This window comes from Octopus bimaculoides, chromosome 7 (assembly GCF_046866305.1).
Source record: "Octopus bimaculoides isolate indiv1 chromosome 7, ASM4686630v1, whole genome shotgun sequence".
Classification (NCBI taxonomy): Eukaryota; Metazoa; Mollusca; class Cephalopoda; order Octopoda; family Octopodidae; genus Octopus; species Octopus bimaculoides.
The window spans coordinates 107099178-107117667 of NC_142934.1; the positions used below are offsets into that span (position 1 = coordinate 107099178).

General features: G+C 37.0%; 1 protein-coding gene across 6 annotated transcripts in view; it reads left to right on the forward strand.

The window, feature by feature from the left end:
- The window catches only part of LOC106879080 (phosphoribosylformylglycinamidine synthase), a 42813-nt gene that overhangs the window by 17014 nt on the left and 7309 nt on the right, over positions 1–18490 (forward strand). For all 6 annotated transcript variants that reach the window (XM_089355773.1, XM_089355777.1, XM_089355778.1 and 3 more), the window contains exons 10-20: positions 2205–2435; positions 3624–3847; positions 6276–6392; positions 8759–8890; positions 9622–9726; positions 10675–10800; positions 11082–11262; positions 12731–12814; positions 14301–14456; positions 14662–14778; positions 17916–18064. In XM_089355773.1, coding sequence (XP_089211899.1) covers positions 2205–2435; positions 3624–3847; positions 6276–6392; positions 8759–8890; positions 9622–9726; positions 10675–10800; positions 11082–11262; positions 12731–12814; positions 14301–14456; positions 14662–14778; positions 17916–18064 — 1622 coding nt within the window. The remainder of the gene's footprint in view (positions 1–2204; positions 2436–3623; positions 3848–6275; positions 6393–8758; positions 8891–9621; positions 9727–10674; positions 10801–11081; positions 11263–12730; positions 12815–14300; positions 14457–14661; positions 14779–17915; positions 18065–18490) is intronic.

Consider the following 18490-nt stretch of genomic DNA (forward strand, 5'->3'; position numbering starts at 1 on the left):
AGCAGCTGTCTGGCTTCCGTGCTAGTGGCCTGTAAATAGCACCATTTGAGCGTGACCGTTACCAGCGTTGCCTTCTGGCACTTGTGCTGGTGGCACGTTAGAAAATCATTTGAGCGAGGTCATTGCCAGTGCCGCTGGACTGGCCCCTGTGCAAGTGGCACGTAAAATACACCATTTTGAGCGTGGCTGTTGCCAGTACCATGTAACTGGCCCTCGTGCCGGTGGCACATAAAAGCACCCACTATACTCTCGGAGTGGTTGGCATTAGGAAGGGCATCCAGCCATAGAAACTCTGCCAGATCTGATTGGAGCCTGGTGCAGCCTTCTGGCTTGCCAGTCCTCAGTAAAATCGTCCAACCCATGCTAGCATGGAAAGCAGACGTTAAACGATGATGATGATTTACATGCTATTCTTGATAACTTTATCTGCTTTGATATTCACAATTCCAAAAAAGAATGATATTTTACTCTATTTCACTTGAACTAAAAAAATTAGAGACTAGGAAACGGGTGGTAGCCTGTGTTATCAAAAGCAGTAAAGTTCATGAGTCTGGATTAGTTTGTTCAGTGTTGGGGAAGAGAGGAATTTAACATTTTAGGACTAATCTTATGTCACAGAGTAAATAAATTTCTCGACTGTTCGTTTCTCTCTGGATGTGGCTGCTTTGGATGCTGAACGGTTATCAGGGTTTCTCTGTGCTTTTAGTCAGCATTTTGTTGACAAAATCAAAAAACAATCATCTGCTTGGACAGTCCCAAATCACCAAATTCTTCTCCCTAAGGTATACAAACTTATCTAAATTCATGACTTTTTTGTATTTATTAGCTTTCCATAGAAGGGGAAATTCGTGGTTGTTTCTTCTTTTTGTCCTACATATTAGACCTATGTTACTACATTCTGCTAGACCTTAGCTTCTATTAAAAGAACATACTGTAATAAATAATTCTAATAAAATGTATAAAATTATTTCATATTGCAATCATCATCATCGTCATCATTTAACTTCTGCTTTCCATGCTAGCATGGGTTGGACGATTTGACTGAGCCTGGCAAACCAGATAGCTGCACCAGGCTCCAATCTGATCTGGCAGAGTTTCTACAGCTGGATGCCCTTCCTAACGCCAACCATTCCGAGAGTGTAGTGGGTGCTTTTACGAGGGCCAGTCTGGTGGTACTGGCAACGGCCACACTCAAATGGTGTTTTTATGTGCTACCTGCACAGGAGTCAGTCCAGCGGTGGTGGCAACGACCTCGCTCGAGTGTTTTGTTCACATGCCACCGGCACAAGTGCCAGTAAGGCGACGCTGGTAACGATCACACTCAAATGGTGCTTTTTTACGCACCACCGGCTTGGAAGCCACAAATATTATTTAATATTACAATATTTGATATTACAAATATTAATATAACAATATAAAAGGTTTTATATTGTTATATGTTTGTAGTGGTATGAATATCTGTTTATTTATTTTTAACACATTCTAGGCAGGTTCAGATGCAAAATATGCTAAGTACTGTAGTGTATGTTTTGAGAGAATAACTTCTCCCTTTTAGAGACAACAGTGTGTTTAACACATTCATCCAATTGGCTCATGGCATCCTGGGACACTGGTGTTTTGATTTTTTTAATGTTTGCTTTATTTTCCGTAACTTTGTTTAATGGTTATCATGTTCAGCATATAATGTGTATATTACCAATGTCATCACTGTTTAATGTCTGCTTTCCATGCTTGCATGGTTTGAACGGTTTGACAGGAGTTGACCAGGCTGGAGCTTGTACCAGACTTCTGTGTCTGTTTTGGCAGGGATTTTATGACTGGATGCCCTTCCTAACACCAGCCACCCAACAGAGTGGACTGAGTGCTTTTTACGTGACATAAGCACAGGCAAGGTGAGTTTTGGCAAGGTTTTTACAGCTGGATTTCCATCCAAACACCAACCACTTTACAGTGTGGACTGGGTACTTTTTACATGGCATCAAATCAAACTCTATCATTAGTTAACTTTGACAATCGACTAAAGTGGACATCCTTCCTACCTTGTTAGTATAATTTAACATGGTTTCTATATGCTTTTAGTCAGCATTTTGTTGACAAAATTTAAAAAAAAACAATCATCTGCTTGAACAAAATTGACTCAATTTAACTGGCCAAAATTAATTTGAGTATTTTATAATTTTACCTTTTCTGAATTTTTCTTACAGGGATGGAAGTGGTAAAAATTGGTGGCCCTGTTTATCGTATCGGTGTTGGGGGTGGTGCAGCATCTTCTGTTGAAGTTCAAGGTGACAACAAATCTGATTTGGATTTTAATGCTGTTCAAAGAGGAGATGCTGAAATGGAACAGAAGTTGAACCGATTAATACGTTCATGTATAGAATTGAAGGAAGGGAACCCAATCCTCAGTATTCATGACCAAGGAGCTGGTGGAAATGGTAAATAATATTATTTTGGTTTATTAATTAAATAAAATAGTAAATAACACTCCATATTTAATTACTATTTAACTTAATTAAAAGTTTTGTTATTCGTCATCATCATCACCATTTTAACACTTCAAATTATTCTGTCATTGTTTTGAATTAATCTTGCATTTTTTTGTAGCTTTGCGAATTCTGCAATGTGATTGTTTATTCTTAGAATAACATTGTAGGGCTGGTGCGAGAGGCCAGATCTGTTTTGTTTTGAATATAATACAGGTAGAATATTTGGGCCAAATATTGTTGGTTTAAATGCTGATGGGTAATGTCAACTTTTCCATGCTTGCCCGGGCCAATTGGAATTCATTGATGTATTGATTTTGCTATGACTGAATGTTCTTCCAGTCACTAACTCTCATTCCCCTGGAGGTGGTCATGTTTCTATGGAAGAATGAAAACGAGGGACTTTGTTTGAATGACAGTGATGTGCCATTTATAACTATCCTATGATGATAAGACAAGAAGACATACACACGCCCCCCCCCCCCCCCCCACAAAAAAGAGAGACTTTTTCCAGTTTCATCATCATCATCATCGTTTAACGTCCGCCTTCCATGCTAGCATGGGTTGGATGATTTGACTGAGGACTGGCGAACCAGAAAGCTGCACCAAGCTCCAATCTGATCTACCAGAGTTTCTACAGCTGGATGCCCTTCCTAACGCCAACCACTCTGAGAGTGTAGTGGGTGCTTTTACGTGCCACCAGCACGAGGGCCAGTCAGTGGGTACTGGCAACAGCCACACTCAAAATGGTGTTTTTTACGTGCCACTTGCACAGGAGCCAGTCCAGCAGCACTGGCAACGACCTCGCTCGAATGTCTTTTCACGTGCCACCGGCACAAGTGCTGGTAAGGCGACACTGGTAACGATCACACTCAAATGGTGCTATTTCAATTCCACTCACAAGGCTATATTTGGCCCAGGGCTATAGTTGAACACTTGTGTTTGAGGTACCATGCAGTGGGACTAAAACTGAAACCACATAGTTAAGAAGTGAACTTCTTAACCACATAGCCATTATTCTATGCATTATTCTATATAAATATTTTTAATATTCTAGAATTAACACTGCTTATTAATTATAAGTTATTAGGTTTTCTAGAGGTTATTTGAAATTGTTATTGTTTTTTTCTTTCCACTTAGGAAATGTATTGAAAGAATTAGTTGAACCAGCTGGTGCCGAAATCTTTGCTGATAATTTCATTTTGGCTGACCCCACCATCAGTGCTTTGGAACTTTGGGGAGCTGAATATCAAGAGTCCAATGCTTTATTATTAATGCCAAAGGATCATCAGCTCCTAGAAAAAATAAGTCAACGGGAACGATGTCCTGTCAGTTTTGTTGGCAGAGTCACTGGAGATGGAAAGGTTTGGGAATATCTTTTCTGTTATTGTTTGAGTGAGTGGCATCTCTCAGTTACGATCTCAATTACTCTATGTACTTCATATGTCAGTAGAAAGAAACCAGTTTCATCCTATCACTTAAAACATCTGAAGCCTAACTACAGCTGCTGTTGAAGCAAAAAGAATAATATTTAAAACACTTTCTCAATTTGATGTCATAAAATTCCCAAAGGCCTTCACCCTCACTTATCTTAGCTTTACCACAATTTTTATACTTATCAAAGCATCATGAAACCAAGAATAAACAGGCATTTTTACCTGAAAGAAGGCTTATATCTTACCTTCTTCACATCATGAAATCAGAGCTAAGCTCTGTATCTGTTTGAAAGTTAGAAAAATTTTGACTATTTACTATTACGTTTTAGTTGCCCAAGTCCAACAAATAGATTTGTTCAAACACTGTTGAAGTATTTAGTCACTGTATCTTGATTATTAACAAAGTCTACTTCAAATTCTGGTAAGTTTTAAAGTACAGATGAATTAATATTACTTATCAATGAAAAAAAAAAAAAACAAAGCTAAACACACAAAATTACTGAGGCTATAGATACAAGAAGAGTAAACTCTACTTTCTAAAGTGAGAATAAGATGTCTTTTCACTCCATGTTGTCAAAGAACCTACATCAAACTAGGAATAAAGCCAATAAAATAATCCAATGGAACTGTAGAAGCCTAACTCATAGTATTGTTATTATATATGTTGGAAATACTATACATCTGCAACAGATTATAGAGCTGTTAGGGACATGAAAGTCAGTTTCCTTTAAAAGCACAAAATGCAGTAGCTCTCGGTGTCAAAATACAGTTTTGTATACACTCACTTCACATATGAACAGGACACAATGAAAACCCATAAGTTACTACAATCTTTGATGGCTCTCATGTCAATCTCATATCTACAACATTGCTAGATTTGTATCTTAAAGATGAAGCCTCCTATTCAGAGTCAGAAAATATGTCAGCTCTAATCAGTTGCTGATTCTCTTCAAAGCTCAACCCATATTGGAGTATTGCTCACATATCTAGTATGGTACTGTTGCTATGCAAAGACATCATAAAAAAAGAAAGCCATTCAAGTTATTGGCAAAGATTCACTTGCCAACACATTACAGCCACGAGTTCACAGATATGCTGTTTCTTCTTCTTATCTCTTCTATAATAGTTTTTACCACTTTAAGCTAGCTGTTAACTTTCTCTACTTCACTTCAACCCACCCAATACCCTTGTTTTCATTTGTCGCTCCTGTTCTTCCTCAACTTCCAAAGCCAACACTAATCATTTTGCTTACTCTTTTCCCCACAGAATTGCAATGGCATGTAAATAGCACCATTTGAGCGTGAACGTTACCAACGTCGCCTTCCTGGCACGTGAAAAGACATTCGAGCGAGATCGTTGCCAGTGCCCCTGGACTGGCTCTTGTGCGGGTGGCACGTAAAATACACCATTTCGAGCATGGCTGTTGCCAGTACCTCCTGACTGGCCTTCGTGCCAGTGGCACGTAAAAGCACCCACTACACTCTCGGAGTGGTTGGCATTAGGAAGGGCATCCAGCTGTAGAAACTCTGCCAAATCAGATTGGAGCCTGGTGCAGCCACCTGGTCCACCAGTCCTCAGTCAAATCGTCCAACCCATGCCAGCATGGAAAGCAGACGTTAAACAATGATGACATGAGAGTTGCCACTATTCTTCTGACTGACTTAAAAAGCAAAATCATTTGGACATTAAAAGACTTTTAGGTTGACAGCTGGTGTGCTTTGTCAGATTACTTTTCTTGAAGATGAGATAAATATGCATCGATAAAATAAGCCTGGGATTATGTGGGACTTGCACAACTGAAAATTAAAAGTAAATAGTCAGTTTTCTTAGTCTCAGATAGATACAATGCTTCACTCTGGTTTTATGATATGAAGCAGATGAGATATAAATTTTTTAGATACAATAGCTGTATATTGCTGGTGATATTTTCATGATATCTATTTTCAAAAACTTGATAAACTGAGCAATATAGAATAATTTATCTTACCCACAAACAATAAAATATTTGTAGTGTATTCAAATTAACAAACCTTTGTAGTTCTATGCTTTTTTTTAGCCACTTAGTCATTTTGCTTCTATGTAAAATGAATATAGAGCTATTGTAAAAACCTCTCACTAAATTCTGAATTGAGTGAAACAAATTTGTTTTATTGTCTGCTTGTATATGTTCATGGTTTATTGTATATGATAATATATTTACTTGAAAAACTAAAATTATTAACATAAAATGCAAAATTGAAAAAATGCTGTTTTGATAACACAAGAGTTATTTTAATTTCAAAATGATAGATTGTTTTTATTAAACCATATTACAAAATATTGCAACTGCCTTAACGTTTTTGTGTTTCTCTTTCAGATCAAGTTAAATGGCTTTTCTAGTACTTCAGATGGTTGTTCAGATCCCAAACGTTTTAAAGATATTTTACCAGTAAATCTAGATTTAAAACACGTTCTTGGTTCTATGCCACAAAAGGTATTTTACTTTCAGTTACTTCTTAATATGTTGTTCATTTTTCTATCTGAGTTGTTTTCCTCTCCTTAGTTTATCATCTTAATTCTTTCTTCTCTCATCTTTTTTTTTCATTCTTTGTGTGGGTGGTTCTTATTTACTTTTTCATAAGAAAAGCTTGAGTCCTCAGACTGAGCTGAAGACAACCCATCTCATTAAACAGTTATTCCAATCATCATCATCATCGTCACCACCACCACCACCACAATCACCATCACCATCATCATTTAAGATATGTGCTCCATGCTTGTTTGGGTTGGACATTTGACAAAATCCAGCCAGTTTGAGGGATGTGCTGGTCTCCATTGTCCTCATTTGGCAAGATTTCTTTGGCTGGACGACCTTCCCAACAACAGTCACTTTACAAAGTGTACTGGGTGCTTTTTTTTGCTTGGTCTCTACTAAGTAACATGTAAGACAAGAAGACCCCCTTCATAGAGTGGGGATACAGTATTTGATGAAAGGCGTATGGACTCACATAGTGATGACATTTATGGTTATGCAGCTCAGATACGAAAGTAATGATGAGGAAGTAGCATTGTAACAATAATGTACCTGCCAATTAACCAACTTTATCTTTACATATGAGCTCATATTTGTACCACTTATTGATTGTAGTCATCAATAACTAAAAGAAATGCTGTTACTATGTAACTATGTCACCACCACCACCACCACCACCATCATTTAACGTCTGTTTTCTATGCTGGCATGGGTTAGACAATTTGACAGGAGCTGGCAAGCTGAAGGGCTGCACTAGGCTCTAATTGTCTGTTTTGGCATGTGTGTGAATATATTTCTTTTGTGTTTTGTGTAAGTGATTTTATTCTTCATTTAACCCATATCTTTATTGTGTTTAGTTTCCATTTAACTGGTTTAGTTTTGCTTATAAATTATCACTCTAAGGAATTATCTAAATTTTTGTACTAAAAAGCACATTTTCAAAATAGAAAAATAGATAAATTACTTCACTTAGTATAATTATTGATTGATAAAATATTTGAATCTCCAAAATTCAGTAGTTTCTGAGGAAATCAGAATTGGCACCCAACCAGTCAGTCAATTAATTGAGCAAACAAACTGGATTAAGAAGAGAAGTGCTTAATTTTGTTGTTATAGAATTAATGTGTGTATGTATGTATGTATGTATGAATGTATGTATGTATGTATATATGTGTGTGTGTATGTATGTATGTATGTATGTGTGTATGTATGTATATATGTATGTATGTATGTAAGTATGTATGTATTGGTGCAAGCGTGGCTGTGCGGAAAGAAGTTTGCTTCCACTACATGGTTCTGGGTTCAGTCCTTCTGCTTGTCATCTTGGGCAAGTGTCTTATACTATAGCTATAGTTTTGGGAGTAGATTTGGGATTTGGTATACAGTAACTGGAAGTTGCCTGTCATGCGTGTGTGTGCGTCTTTAGGTTTGTCCTCCATCGTTATTTGACAGCAAATGCTGGTTTGTTTCTGTCCCTGTAATTAAACAGTTTGGTGAAAAGACCAATAGAATTAAAAAACAAAAAACAAAAAAAAACAGTTGCACAAAATCTCTTTGATTGTGTCAAGAACAATGAAAACTTTTTGGAAACTTTGCATAGGCCTCTGAGCTGGTATCATCAAGCTTTTGGCAAAATTTGATGCAGATTCTCTGCTCAACTTTCTCTGTCATGGTCAATGCGAGAAACACACCCTACACATGTTACTTCCAAGCATTGCTGTAAATAGTAGAAGTGAGCTAGAATGTTAAAGTTTAGTGTGCATGTACAGCAGAGTTGAAGGTCAATTTATGCCAAGCATCTTCAGTCAGCGGGCTTTGGCTTCATTACTATTGCAACAATCCGGATACTTATTGATCAGGTCACATGTCATAGTTGTTGTGGTCACTGCCGGTGCCATGTAAATGGCACCTATGTTTTGTAGATATGATCATTGCTGGTGCCATATAAAGGGCACCTGTCTGTGAATCATAGTAGCAGTGGTTGCTGGTGTCATGTAAATGGCACTCATGTTGGTGGCACATAAAAGCACCCTTTACACTTCTGGAGCAGTTGGCCTTAGGAAGGGCATCCAGCCGTAAAAGCCGTGCCAAATCAGACTGGAACCTGGTGCAGTTTTCTGATTCATCAACTCCTATCAAACTGTCTAACCCATGCCAGCATGGAGAGCGGACGTTAAATGATGAATGATGAGTGATATGTAGGTGTATATATGTTTGTGTGTATTTATGTAACACACACACACACACACACTCATACACACACACACACATACACTCATACACATATTTATGTAAAACCAATATGTACTTTTTCTTTTGTTTTATAGAATTTCAAGCTTGATCACCTTACGTTGGACCTAAAGCCACTGTCAATTCCTGTTGAATTAACATTGAGAGAGTCCTTGGAGAGGGTTTTACGACTCCCAGCCGTTGCAAGCAAACGATATCTCACAAACAAGGTTTCATCATTGTTTTCTCATCTAACTTTTCATTGCCAAACTATGACTCACACATCAATATTATATCATTTGAAATGGTAATTCAAATTAATCTTCTAATATATAGAATTTGCATGGCAAACACTGTGACATAGATGCAGGTTCTTAGTGAGCTTTGTCATGATTGTTGTCATTTCATTTGATTTCATTTAATTGCTAATTCTCTTTGGAATAGTATGAATTCAATTTTAAAAACTTCGATTTCAAACCTCCTCTGTAAATCTGGATCTAAAATTATTATCATGTTTCCAGTGAATAAATGATCCATTCTTTGTAAATCTTTGAAAAATATCACTAAAAGGAAAACAAAACAGTTTTGGGAGGGTCATTATGCCAGTAATAAACACATGCACTGGTTTTATTTCACTTTTTTTTTTATTATTCTTAGTCAGTTCGTTGACATTTAACAAATTAACTAACTAGTTATTTGATTAAACATTTGGTCAGTCAATCTATCAGATTGGTTTACCAAGATCTTTTCATTGTCTTTTGCAATTACATATGCCCTAGACTTGAAGCAGGCCTAGAGTGGGAAGGGCATGTCATTGATGAGATTGGGTGACCTTGTGCCAAATTTGAAACCAATGTTCCTATGATATTTTAAACTTCTTTATTTTTGCAATATTTTCTCAATAACTTTTTGTAGAAGACTTCTGTCCATATGTTTTTAGAACTTCTTTTATTCTTTTCAGGTGGATCGGTCAGTGACTGGCCTGGTTGCTCAACAACAATGTGTAGGCTATTTACACACACCCCTCTCTGATGTTGCAGTCACAGCTCTTTCTTATTTTGATACGGTAATGAATTATATTTTTCTAATTTATAAGTACTTTTAAAAGTAGAGGCTATCTTTACATAAAAATATAACCTCTGAGCAGGATTACAACAAGTTGATGATAGAGAATAGCTGGGACAGAAGTAATGAAGAAAGGTGGCAGAAGAAATAGGTTAGATATTGGGATGTTATGGACAAGACTCATATAACTTAAGACTACTTGAAATAAATTGTAGTTTATCTAATCCAGTCATCATCATTTAACATCTGTGTTCCATGTTGGCATGGGTTGGACAGTTTGACAGGATTTGATGTGTCCAAGGACTGCATTGTGCTTCAACATCTGTTTTGGCATGGTTTCCAAGGCTGGGTGCCTTTCGTAATGCCTACCACTTTACAGCATGAGCTAGATGCTTTTTTTCATGCTACATGCACTATTGGGGGTTGCCATATAGCATGCAGAGTTAGGAGTAGAGGCAAAGATGGGAGTCAGCTTCATGCTCGTGGACGAGGGCTTGAACTGTGAGAAGAGGTGACAGTGCAGGTAGAGGATCTGCATAGAAAAACAGACTAGACAGTAGAAGAAAAGCGATATGCCTAGGTTGCAATGTGACCCTTTTCTTTAAGCCTTTTGCTCCCTGTTGAGGAAGAGGAGAGAAAGAGAAGATGAACAGTTGTAATTGCAAGAGATAATGGCAAGTGGTCTCACAAGGCACAAACTTGAGAATATATAAAGTTGATTGTGATGTAATTTGAAATTTCTTGGTGTATAAATTATATATTATGCTGATAAAGATTATAGGAATTTCTAAAAGGAAATAAAACAAAAATTATAGATTAATGGAAGTAGAATTTCAATCTCTAAAAATAATCTTTGTATATATTTTCGTTTCTGAAACTGAAGAAATGTAATCGATTTAGATATATTTTCCTTAGTATTGTTTAAATATTATTCAAAACTATTTTCCAGGTTGGTTCAGCAACTGCAATTGGTGAACAACCAATCAAAGGCCTTGTTAATCCATGCTGCGGAGCTCGAATGTCTGTTGGTGAATCATTGACCAATTTGATATTTGCTTCTGTTACTGCTCTTAAGGTTTGTATCAAAGATATTTCTGTATGTATTCATATTTACTTAAGATTTTGATGTTCAATGACTCAGTAAATAACTGAAATGTATTATACATAGTGTATGTATGTGAGTATGTATGTATGTATGTATTCATTGCCATGATGCACAATGCTTGAAGCCCAGCATAATGCAATTATACATAATTAGTTTTTTGCTAATGCTTCAGTTTAAATGATGAATTGTCTAAATACATGTTGAGTAGTAAATATTATGTCACACTGAATTGCTTACTTTCTTTGTTGCAGGATGTTAAGTGTAGTAGTAACTGGATGTGGGCTGCAAAGTTGGCAGGAGAAGGTGCTGCTCTCTATGATGCCTGCAAATCAATGTGTGACATTATGAAGCAGCTTGGTATTGCAGTTGATGGTGGAAAAGACTCACTCAGCATGGCTGCTAGAGTTGGTTCACAAACTATAAAAGCTCCAGGTAACTGTTTTATTTTACATGCTTTAACCATGAAATATAGTTGAATTAATGTATTGGCATGGTTTGTACAGCTGGATTCTCTTCCTAATGCCAACCACTCTGAGTGTGTAAGTGGGTGCTTTTACGTACCACCCATTTACATAACAGATTTGTTATTTGCAATCTATGCCTGTCTATCATCTGCTCCCCTTTGGTCATATACCCATCTGTCCATCTAACACTCAGTCTATCCATCTGTCTGTTATTTCAATTTTTGTGACACCTGTTATATATTATTGCAATCAATTTTAAAATACGTTGGTTGGTGAACATAGTTGTTGTTGTTCTAGACCAAAAGCCTCTGATATGAAGTTACTTTTCTCTTTTCCTGCAACTAATCTGGAGGCCCTGAGAAAGGGCCATTGTATTATTCTTTCTCCTTTGACAAAAGCCATTATAAAAATACACTCTAAATATAAAGTTAATATTTCAAAAAAATTATAATTGTAATATACACCAAAATTCACTTGGTATAAACTGGTTTCAAATTTTGGTGCAAGGCCAGCAACTTCAGCAGAGGGGTAAGTCAATTACATTGACCCCCAGTGCTCAACTGGTACTTATTTTATCATCATCATTGTTTAACGTCTGCCTTCCATGCTAGCATGGGTTGGACAATTTGACTGAGGACTGGCGAACCAGATGGCTGCACCAGGCTCCAATCTGGTCTGGCAGAGTTTCTACAGCTGGATGCCCTTCCTAATGCCAACCACTCCGAGAGTGTGGTGGGTGCTTTTACGTGCAACCGGCACGAGGGCCAGTCAGGCAGGACGTAAACACACCAGCATCGGTTGTCAAGCAATGTTGGGGGGACAAACAGACGCAAAAACATATACACACACATACATATATACGACGGGCTTCTTTCAGTTTCCATCTACCAAATCCACTCACAAGGCTTTGGTCGGCTCGAGGCTATAGTAGAAGACACTTGCCCAAGGTGCCACACAGTGGGAATGAACCCGGAACCATGTGGTTGGTAAGCAAGCTACTTACCACACACCCACTCCAGCACCTATGCTAATGATTCTACTATTCTACACTGCCTTTATTTGGTTTATATTAAAGGAAAAAAATGTAATCTAATTTACATGACTTGTTTAGCTCAAGGTTAGCCTTCATTGTATTGGCATATAATGAAAAGCATTCTAACTCTGAATATACTGTCTTTTTATGCATAACAATGACTGTGTTGTCTAATGTACCATTGTATATTTAAGACAGCAAAGGTGCAACTTGGGAGAATTAACTGATATTTGACACAGGTTGAATGACCAATTAGAATCAAGTAAGATAATATATAGAGGAAAATTATTTCTCCTAAAATAATTTAATGCCCAAAAGTACAAGCTTGAATTTTTTTGTTTTATATGTCATATTTTAAGTATTTTTGCTGTTTCTAATACAAGTTTTTCAATGCATATTTCAGGGACATTGGTTGTGTCTACATACGTTGGCTGTCCTGACATTAGATTGAGTTTAACCCCTGATTTGAAGTGTTCTCAAGGAAGAGGTCAGATTTTATTCATTTCATTTTATTCATTTTGTTAATAATCATTTTAGCCTTTGAAAAATTGTAACTGTTAATATGTTGCAGGACAAAGGGTGACCATTTTCTGCAAAATTATCTCTTAATCAAGAATGTTTGGCATAAATTTGATTGGAGGATATATGCAATTAGTTCTTGGCTGGTATCTTATTTTATGGACCGGGGAAGGATGAAAGGCAAAGTTGAACTCAGTAAGCTTTGAATTCAGAACGTAAAGAGCCAGAAGACATGCCTTTATGCATTTCGTCCATTGTACTATTGATTCTGTCAGCTTCTTGCCTTAATAATAATAATAATAATAATAATAATAATAATCCTTTCTACTGAAGGCACAAGGCCTGAAATTTGTGGGGAGGGAACTAGTTGATTACATCGGCCTCAGTGTTTCACTGGTACTTAAGTTATCAGCCCCCAAAAGGATAAAAGGCAGAGTCGACCTCGGTGGAATTTGAACTCAGAACGTGAAGATGGATAAAATGCTGCTAAGCATTCTGTCCAGCATGCTAATGATTCTGCCAGCTTGCTGCCATAATAATAATAATAATAATAATAATAATAATAATAATAATAATAATAATAATAATAATAATAATAATAATAATAATAATAATAATAATAATAATAATAACTAACTGGACCTGTGAAAAATTCATGGAAAACATAAAAAAATGTAAGTATCTGTAAAGAGTGTCCTGGTGCCTGAGAAATGTTTGTGTATTATGACTGTCTGCCTTTATGTTCTGAGTTCAAATTCTGCCAAGGTCGACTTTGCTTTTCGTCCTTTCAGGGTCGATAAATTAAGTACCAGTTGTGTACTGGGGTCGATCTAATCAACTGGCACCCCCTCCCCACAAAAATTTCGGGCCTAGTAAAGTATATTGTGACAGTTACAGAATATAGAAAGTAATGTAACACCAATGACTCTATAATCCAACCAAAATATCTCAGTTACACAAACGTAAACGGAATTACTATTTAACCTTAAAATACATATTCAAAGAACCTCCTTGGTTTAGGGGTACGGAACGTTTTGCTGGTATTCTTTTATTCTTTTACTTGTTTCAGTCATTTGATGGTGGCCATGCTGGAGCACAAACCCTTTAGTCAAAGAAATTGACCCCTGGACTTATTCCCTGTAAGCTCATGTTTTGCTCAACATCCTTAAACAAACCTTATTCAGGGACCTTTTGAGCGGGATGGGCTACTTAACCTGAAGAAAATTCTAACTGGGCCCCACCTGCAAGGTCATACGCTGTTTATCTTGATATGAGATTACCATGTCGTGCACATATGGTTGTGATGCATGTGCCTGGTGTACCCTTATCAAACAAGTAGTCATGATGGGTATAATGGGCTTCGTATATTTTACCCCAGTGTCACTTTGATGGCATGCACTGCTCTTTCACTCAATAATAATAATAATAATACTTTTTAAATTATCTTTATCCAGGAATTTTACTCCATGTTGATCCTAGCTGTGGTCAACACAGAATTGGTGGATCAGCCCTAGCACAGTGCTTTAAACAACTGGGCAAGGATGTTCCTGATCTTGAAAGACCAGATATATTCAAATCAATGTTTGATGTAACTCAACAATGTATATCAGGTATTTTTTGTCTTTCTATTTCTATTCATGAATGATCTTATTTTAAACTTTTCTTTTTTAGTTCTCCTTTTATAACTGGACATACTTCCTTGCAATAATAAAATCACGACATTGTTTGTAACTGTCATATTTTTTTCATTTCAACAGAATTTTATTTTCATTGGTTTACTGTATCATTAATGAATATTTGTAAATTGTCTTACAGATAAATTAATTTCCTCTGGGCATGATATTAGTGATGGTGGTTTAATTACATGTGCCTTGGAGATGGCTTTTGCTGGTAACTGTAGCATGCACCTTCATTTTGAAAATACTGCAAATGGTAAGTACTTGGTTAATAAAAATTGTTCTGTTTGACCTTATCATTAATATTTCTCACTAAAATATACAGCTAAGTGTTGTGATTAGATCCTACAGCATTCATAAGTTTAACCCTTTAGCATTTAAACTGGCCATATCTGACCAAAATATTCTACATGTGTTATGGTCAAACTGGCTAGATCCAGCCTTTCATAATTCCCTTACAATGTCCTTCTAAAAATAACCAAACACATAGTTGAAATCTATGAGATCTTATGAGATAATGCATGATTAATTCAAAACAATGTGAATAAACAAGCATTATATTTAACAGATTAATCTGAATGCTAAGGGGTTAAACTGGTTAAAACCATTTTTTATTATATTAATAAATGTATTAAAGTGGTGTTTCAAACACAGCAAAAGGTTATTTCTTAAATGTATGGATTTTATCTCAGAATTACAGGTAAGTACAGGTAAAATCTAAAATATAATGTTGTTTATATTTTGTTTAAATGTTTATGTGTTGTTATGCCATGATTAATCTTAATATTAGATTTTATATTATTGAAACATCAGTTTAGATGTGTGTGTTTGCAAATATCAATTTTACATTCCACTATAGCATAAATATAAATAAAAATATTCTATATTTTAGAAGTCAACATTAACATAAGCAGCTGCAGTGGGTGGCTTAGCGTTGCATCCTTCAAGTTTTATCACTTATGACACCCACAACCCTATTGTTATGGACATTTTTACTTTGAACTTGGTAATTCCATGAGATTTCTATCTTCACCATTCAATGTATCTTTCCTTTGTTGCCCTAACTGTATCGTGCTTAACAAGTTCCCGAGCTAAATACTTAGCCAAACCCTTCTTTGCTATAACTGTACCATCAGAAAAAAAACCTCCAAGCTTGTGAGTCTCCCTTAACTATTAACCTGAAACTAAACTATTAACAACAGCAAGATCATGTCACTATCTTGGCTTATCATCATCATTTAACATCCACTTTCCATGCTAGCATGGGTTGGACGATTTGACTGGGGACTGGCGAACCAGATGGCTGCACCAGGCTCCAATCTGGCAGAGTTTCTACAGCTGGATGCCCTTCCCAACGCCAACCACTCTGAGAGTGTAGTGGGTGCTTTTTACGTGCCACTGGCACGAGGGCCAGTCTAGAACCTAAAAGAGCCAGTAAAGGCCATGTGTTCTTCAGAAAAAAATAAGAATAAAGTAAAAAAACTGACTAATCTTGTGATAGATTGGCATGTTTTCACAAATTTGGAGTGAAGGCATAGTACTTGACAAACGTTTAAGTATTGACACTGATAGAATGAATAGCTAGTTCAACCAAAAGGAGGTTTGCACTCTGGAATGAAAGGAATGAAAAAGTTGATTAGCAAATGAAATCACTGGAATAACAACATAATAATAATAAATTGTTTCTCTCCTTAAAATCATCAAATTCTCATCTACCATCCTAGTATGGCTTCTAGAGAAATTTCTTCATTTAGCAGTTGCCTACTAGTAGGGAGCAGATGCTTCACCTAGTCTCTCATTAGAATTGCATTGTCAAAGTTGGGTCAATGTTAAAATTCACTCACCTTTCAAAAAAAAATTTTACGTTCTTAGTCACTTCCTTAATCAGTATTTAAAAATATAGACAGTCTCGTATATCACAAACCTTTCCAAACTTAACTCTTTCGACTTTAGTGTCAAGCTCCTTGGCTTCATTTATAAGACAGGACCATTAATATATTTATTTGCTTGGCAAATATATCATCACTAGAGTTGCTAAAGCAGTGATAGAACTCTATAACTTTTGCAAACCAGCATTTGGTGAGGCTGCACATCATCATCATCATCATCAGCGTTTAACGTCCGCTTTCCATGCTAGCATGGGCCGGACGATTTGATTGAGGACTGGCAAGCCAGAAGGCTGCACCAGGCTCCAATCTGATCTGGCAGAGTTACTACAGCTGGATGCCCTTCCTAACGCCAACCACTCTGAGTGTAGTGGGTGCTTTTACATGCCACCGGCACGAGGGCCAGTCACACGGTACTGGCAACGGTCACGCTCAAAAAGGTGTTTTTTACGTGCCACCTGCATGGGAGCCAGTCCAGCGGCACTGGCAACGACCTCGCTCGAATGATTTTCTAACATGCCCGATTACGCTCTAATGGTGCTATTTACGGGCCACTAGCACGGAAGCCAGGCAGCTGCTCTGGCAATGAACACGCTCGACAGTGCTGTTAGTGCTCCACTGGCGCAGTGACCAGTCATCGAGTATGGTTTAATTACGATTTCACTTGCCCCAACAGGTCTTCGCAAGCAGAGTTTAGTGTCCAATGAAGGAGAGGTTGGCATGGGTGCCATTCGTCGGATTCGGTTTGATTTCGATTACAGATTTCAATTTCAAATTCACTTGCCTCAACAGGTCTTCGCAAGCAGGGTTTTTAGTGTCCAATGAAGTAAAGATATGGATTAGTGAGCTGGCTACACTTATGAAGTATAAATTACTATATTTCTGGTTCCTCGTTCTACTTACACATTCTTACTCAGATGCTATTTTATACCTCAAAAGCTTGTTGCAGACAGAAGGAGGTGAGCTGAAATGCTGCCAGGTCAGAGAGGCCTCAAAACTGATCAGTGTTCTGGATTTGAAAGTACATCCAAAGAGATTCTGCTGGATTTTGGTCATATCTAAAACATCAAGGGTGTAATTGTTCATTTCTTGTTTTAATACTCTGTGAAATAATGGCATTGAATCCAATCCACCGTACAGCCATTAAATAGACTGGTGATATCAGTAGTGTTGTGGCAGACAAAACGCCTTGCAGTATTTCAGCTCTTTACATTTTGATTTCAGATGCCATCAAGGTCAGCTGTGCCTTTCATCCCTTTGAGGTCAATAAAATATCAGTTGAGTACTGGGGTCAACGGTATCAGCTAACTCTTCCCTGCAGAATTACTGGTCTTGTGCTTAAATTAGAAACCATTGTTGTAGTTGTTGTTATCATCGTCACCATCACTGCCACTGCTACCCTTGTTGTTGTTGTTGTTGTAATAAAAGTTTTAAAGACATTTCTTATGGCTATTCACCATCCCAAGAGAATTTTATTTGTAGATCATATTATTTTCATTGCTTCTAGATCCTCCTCTTGAGTTGCTGTTTGCTGAGGAACTTGGGCTAATTTTAGAATTGAGAGACGATAACCAGCAAATGGTAATATCTCGATACAAAGAAGCTGGAGTGCCTTGTTCTATTATTGGTTACTGTTCTGAGGAAAATGTGCCTCAGGTAAGTTGCTGTTGTCTTACTCGATATCCTCAGGAAGTCGTTGTTGTCGTCATCATCATTGTTTTAAAGTCTACTTTTCCAAGGTTAATTGACACAGATTTTTTACGGCCACATGCCAACACCCACCTGTTTCTAAGCATGGTAATATTTCCTCCATGGTCAGACATGCTCGCACAGAATATTGGAAATGAATGACTCTGCTTGTATGACAGTGACAATGATTTTCCAATTATCATGTAAAGACAAGAAAATACTGACATACATACTCACTCACTCACACACACACACACACACACACACACACTCATATATATTTGGCTCATATACACACACACACACACACTAACATGAGAGTATTCAGATTTAGTGTGCAAGAAAGAAGACTGTACTGGTGTGGATGAGGAAAGCTGTATAAATAATGCTGAT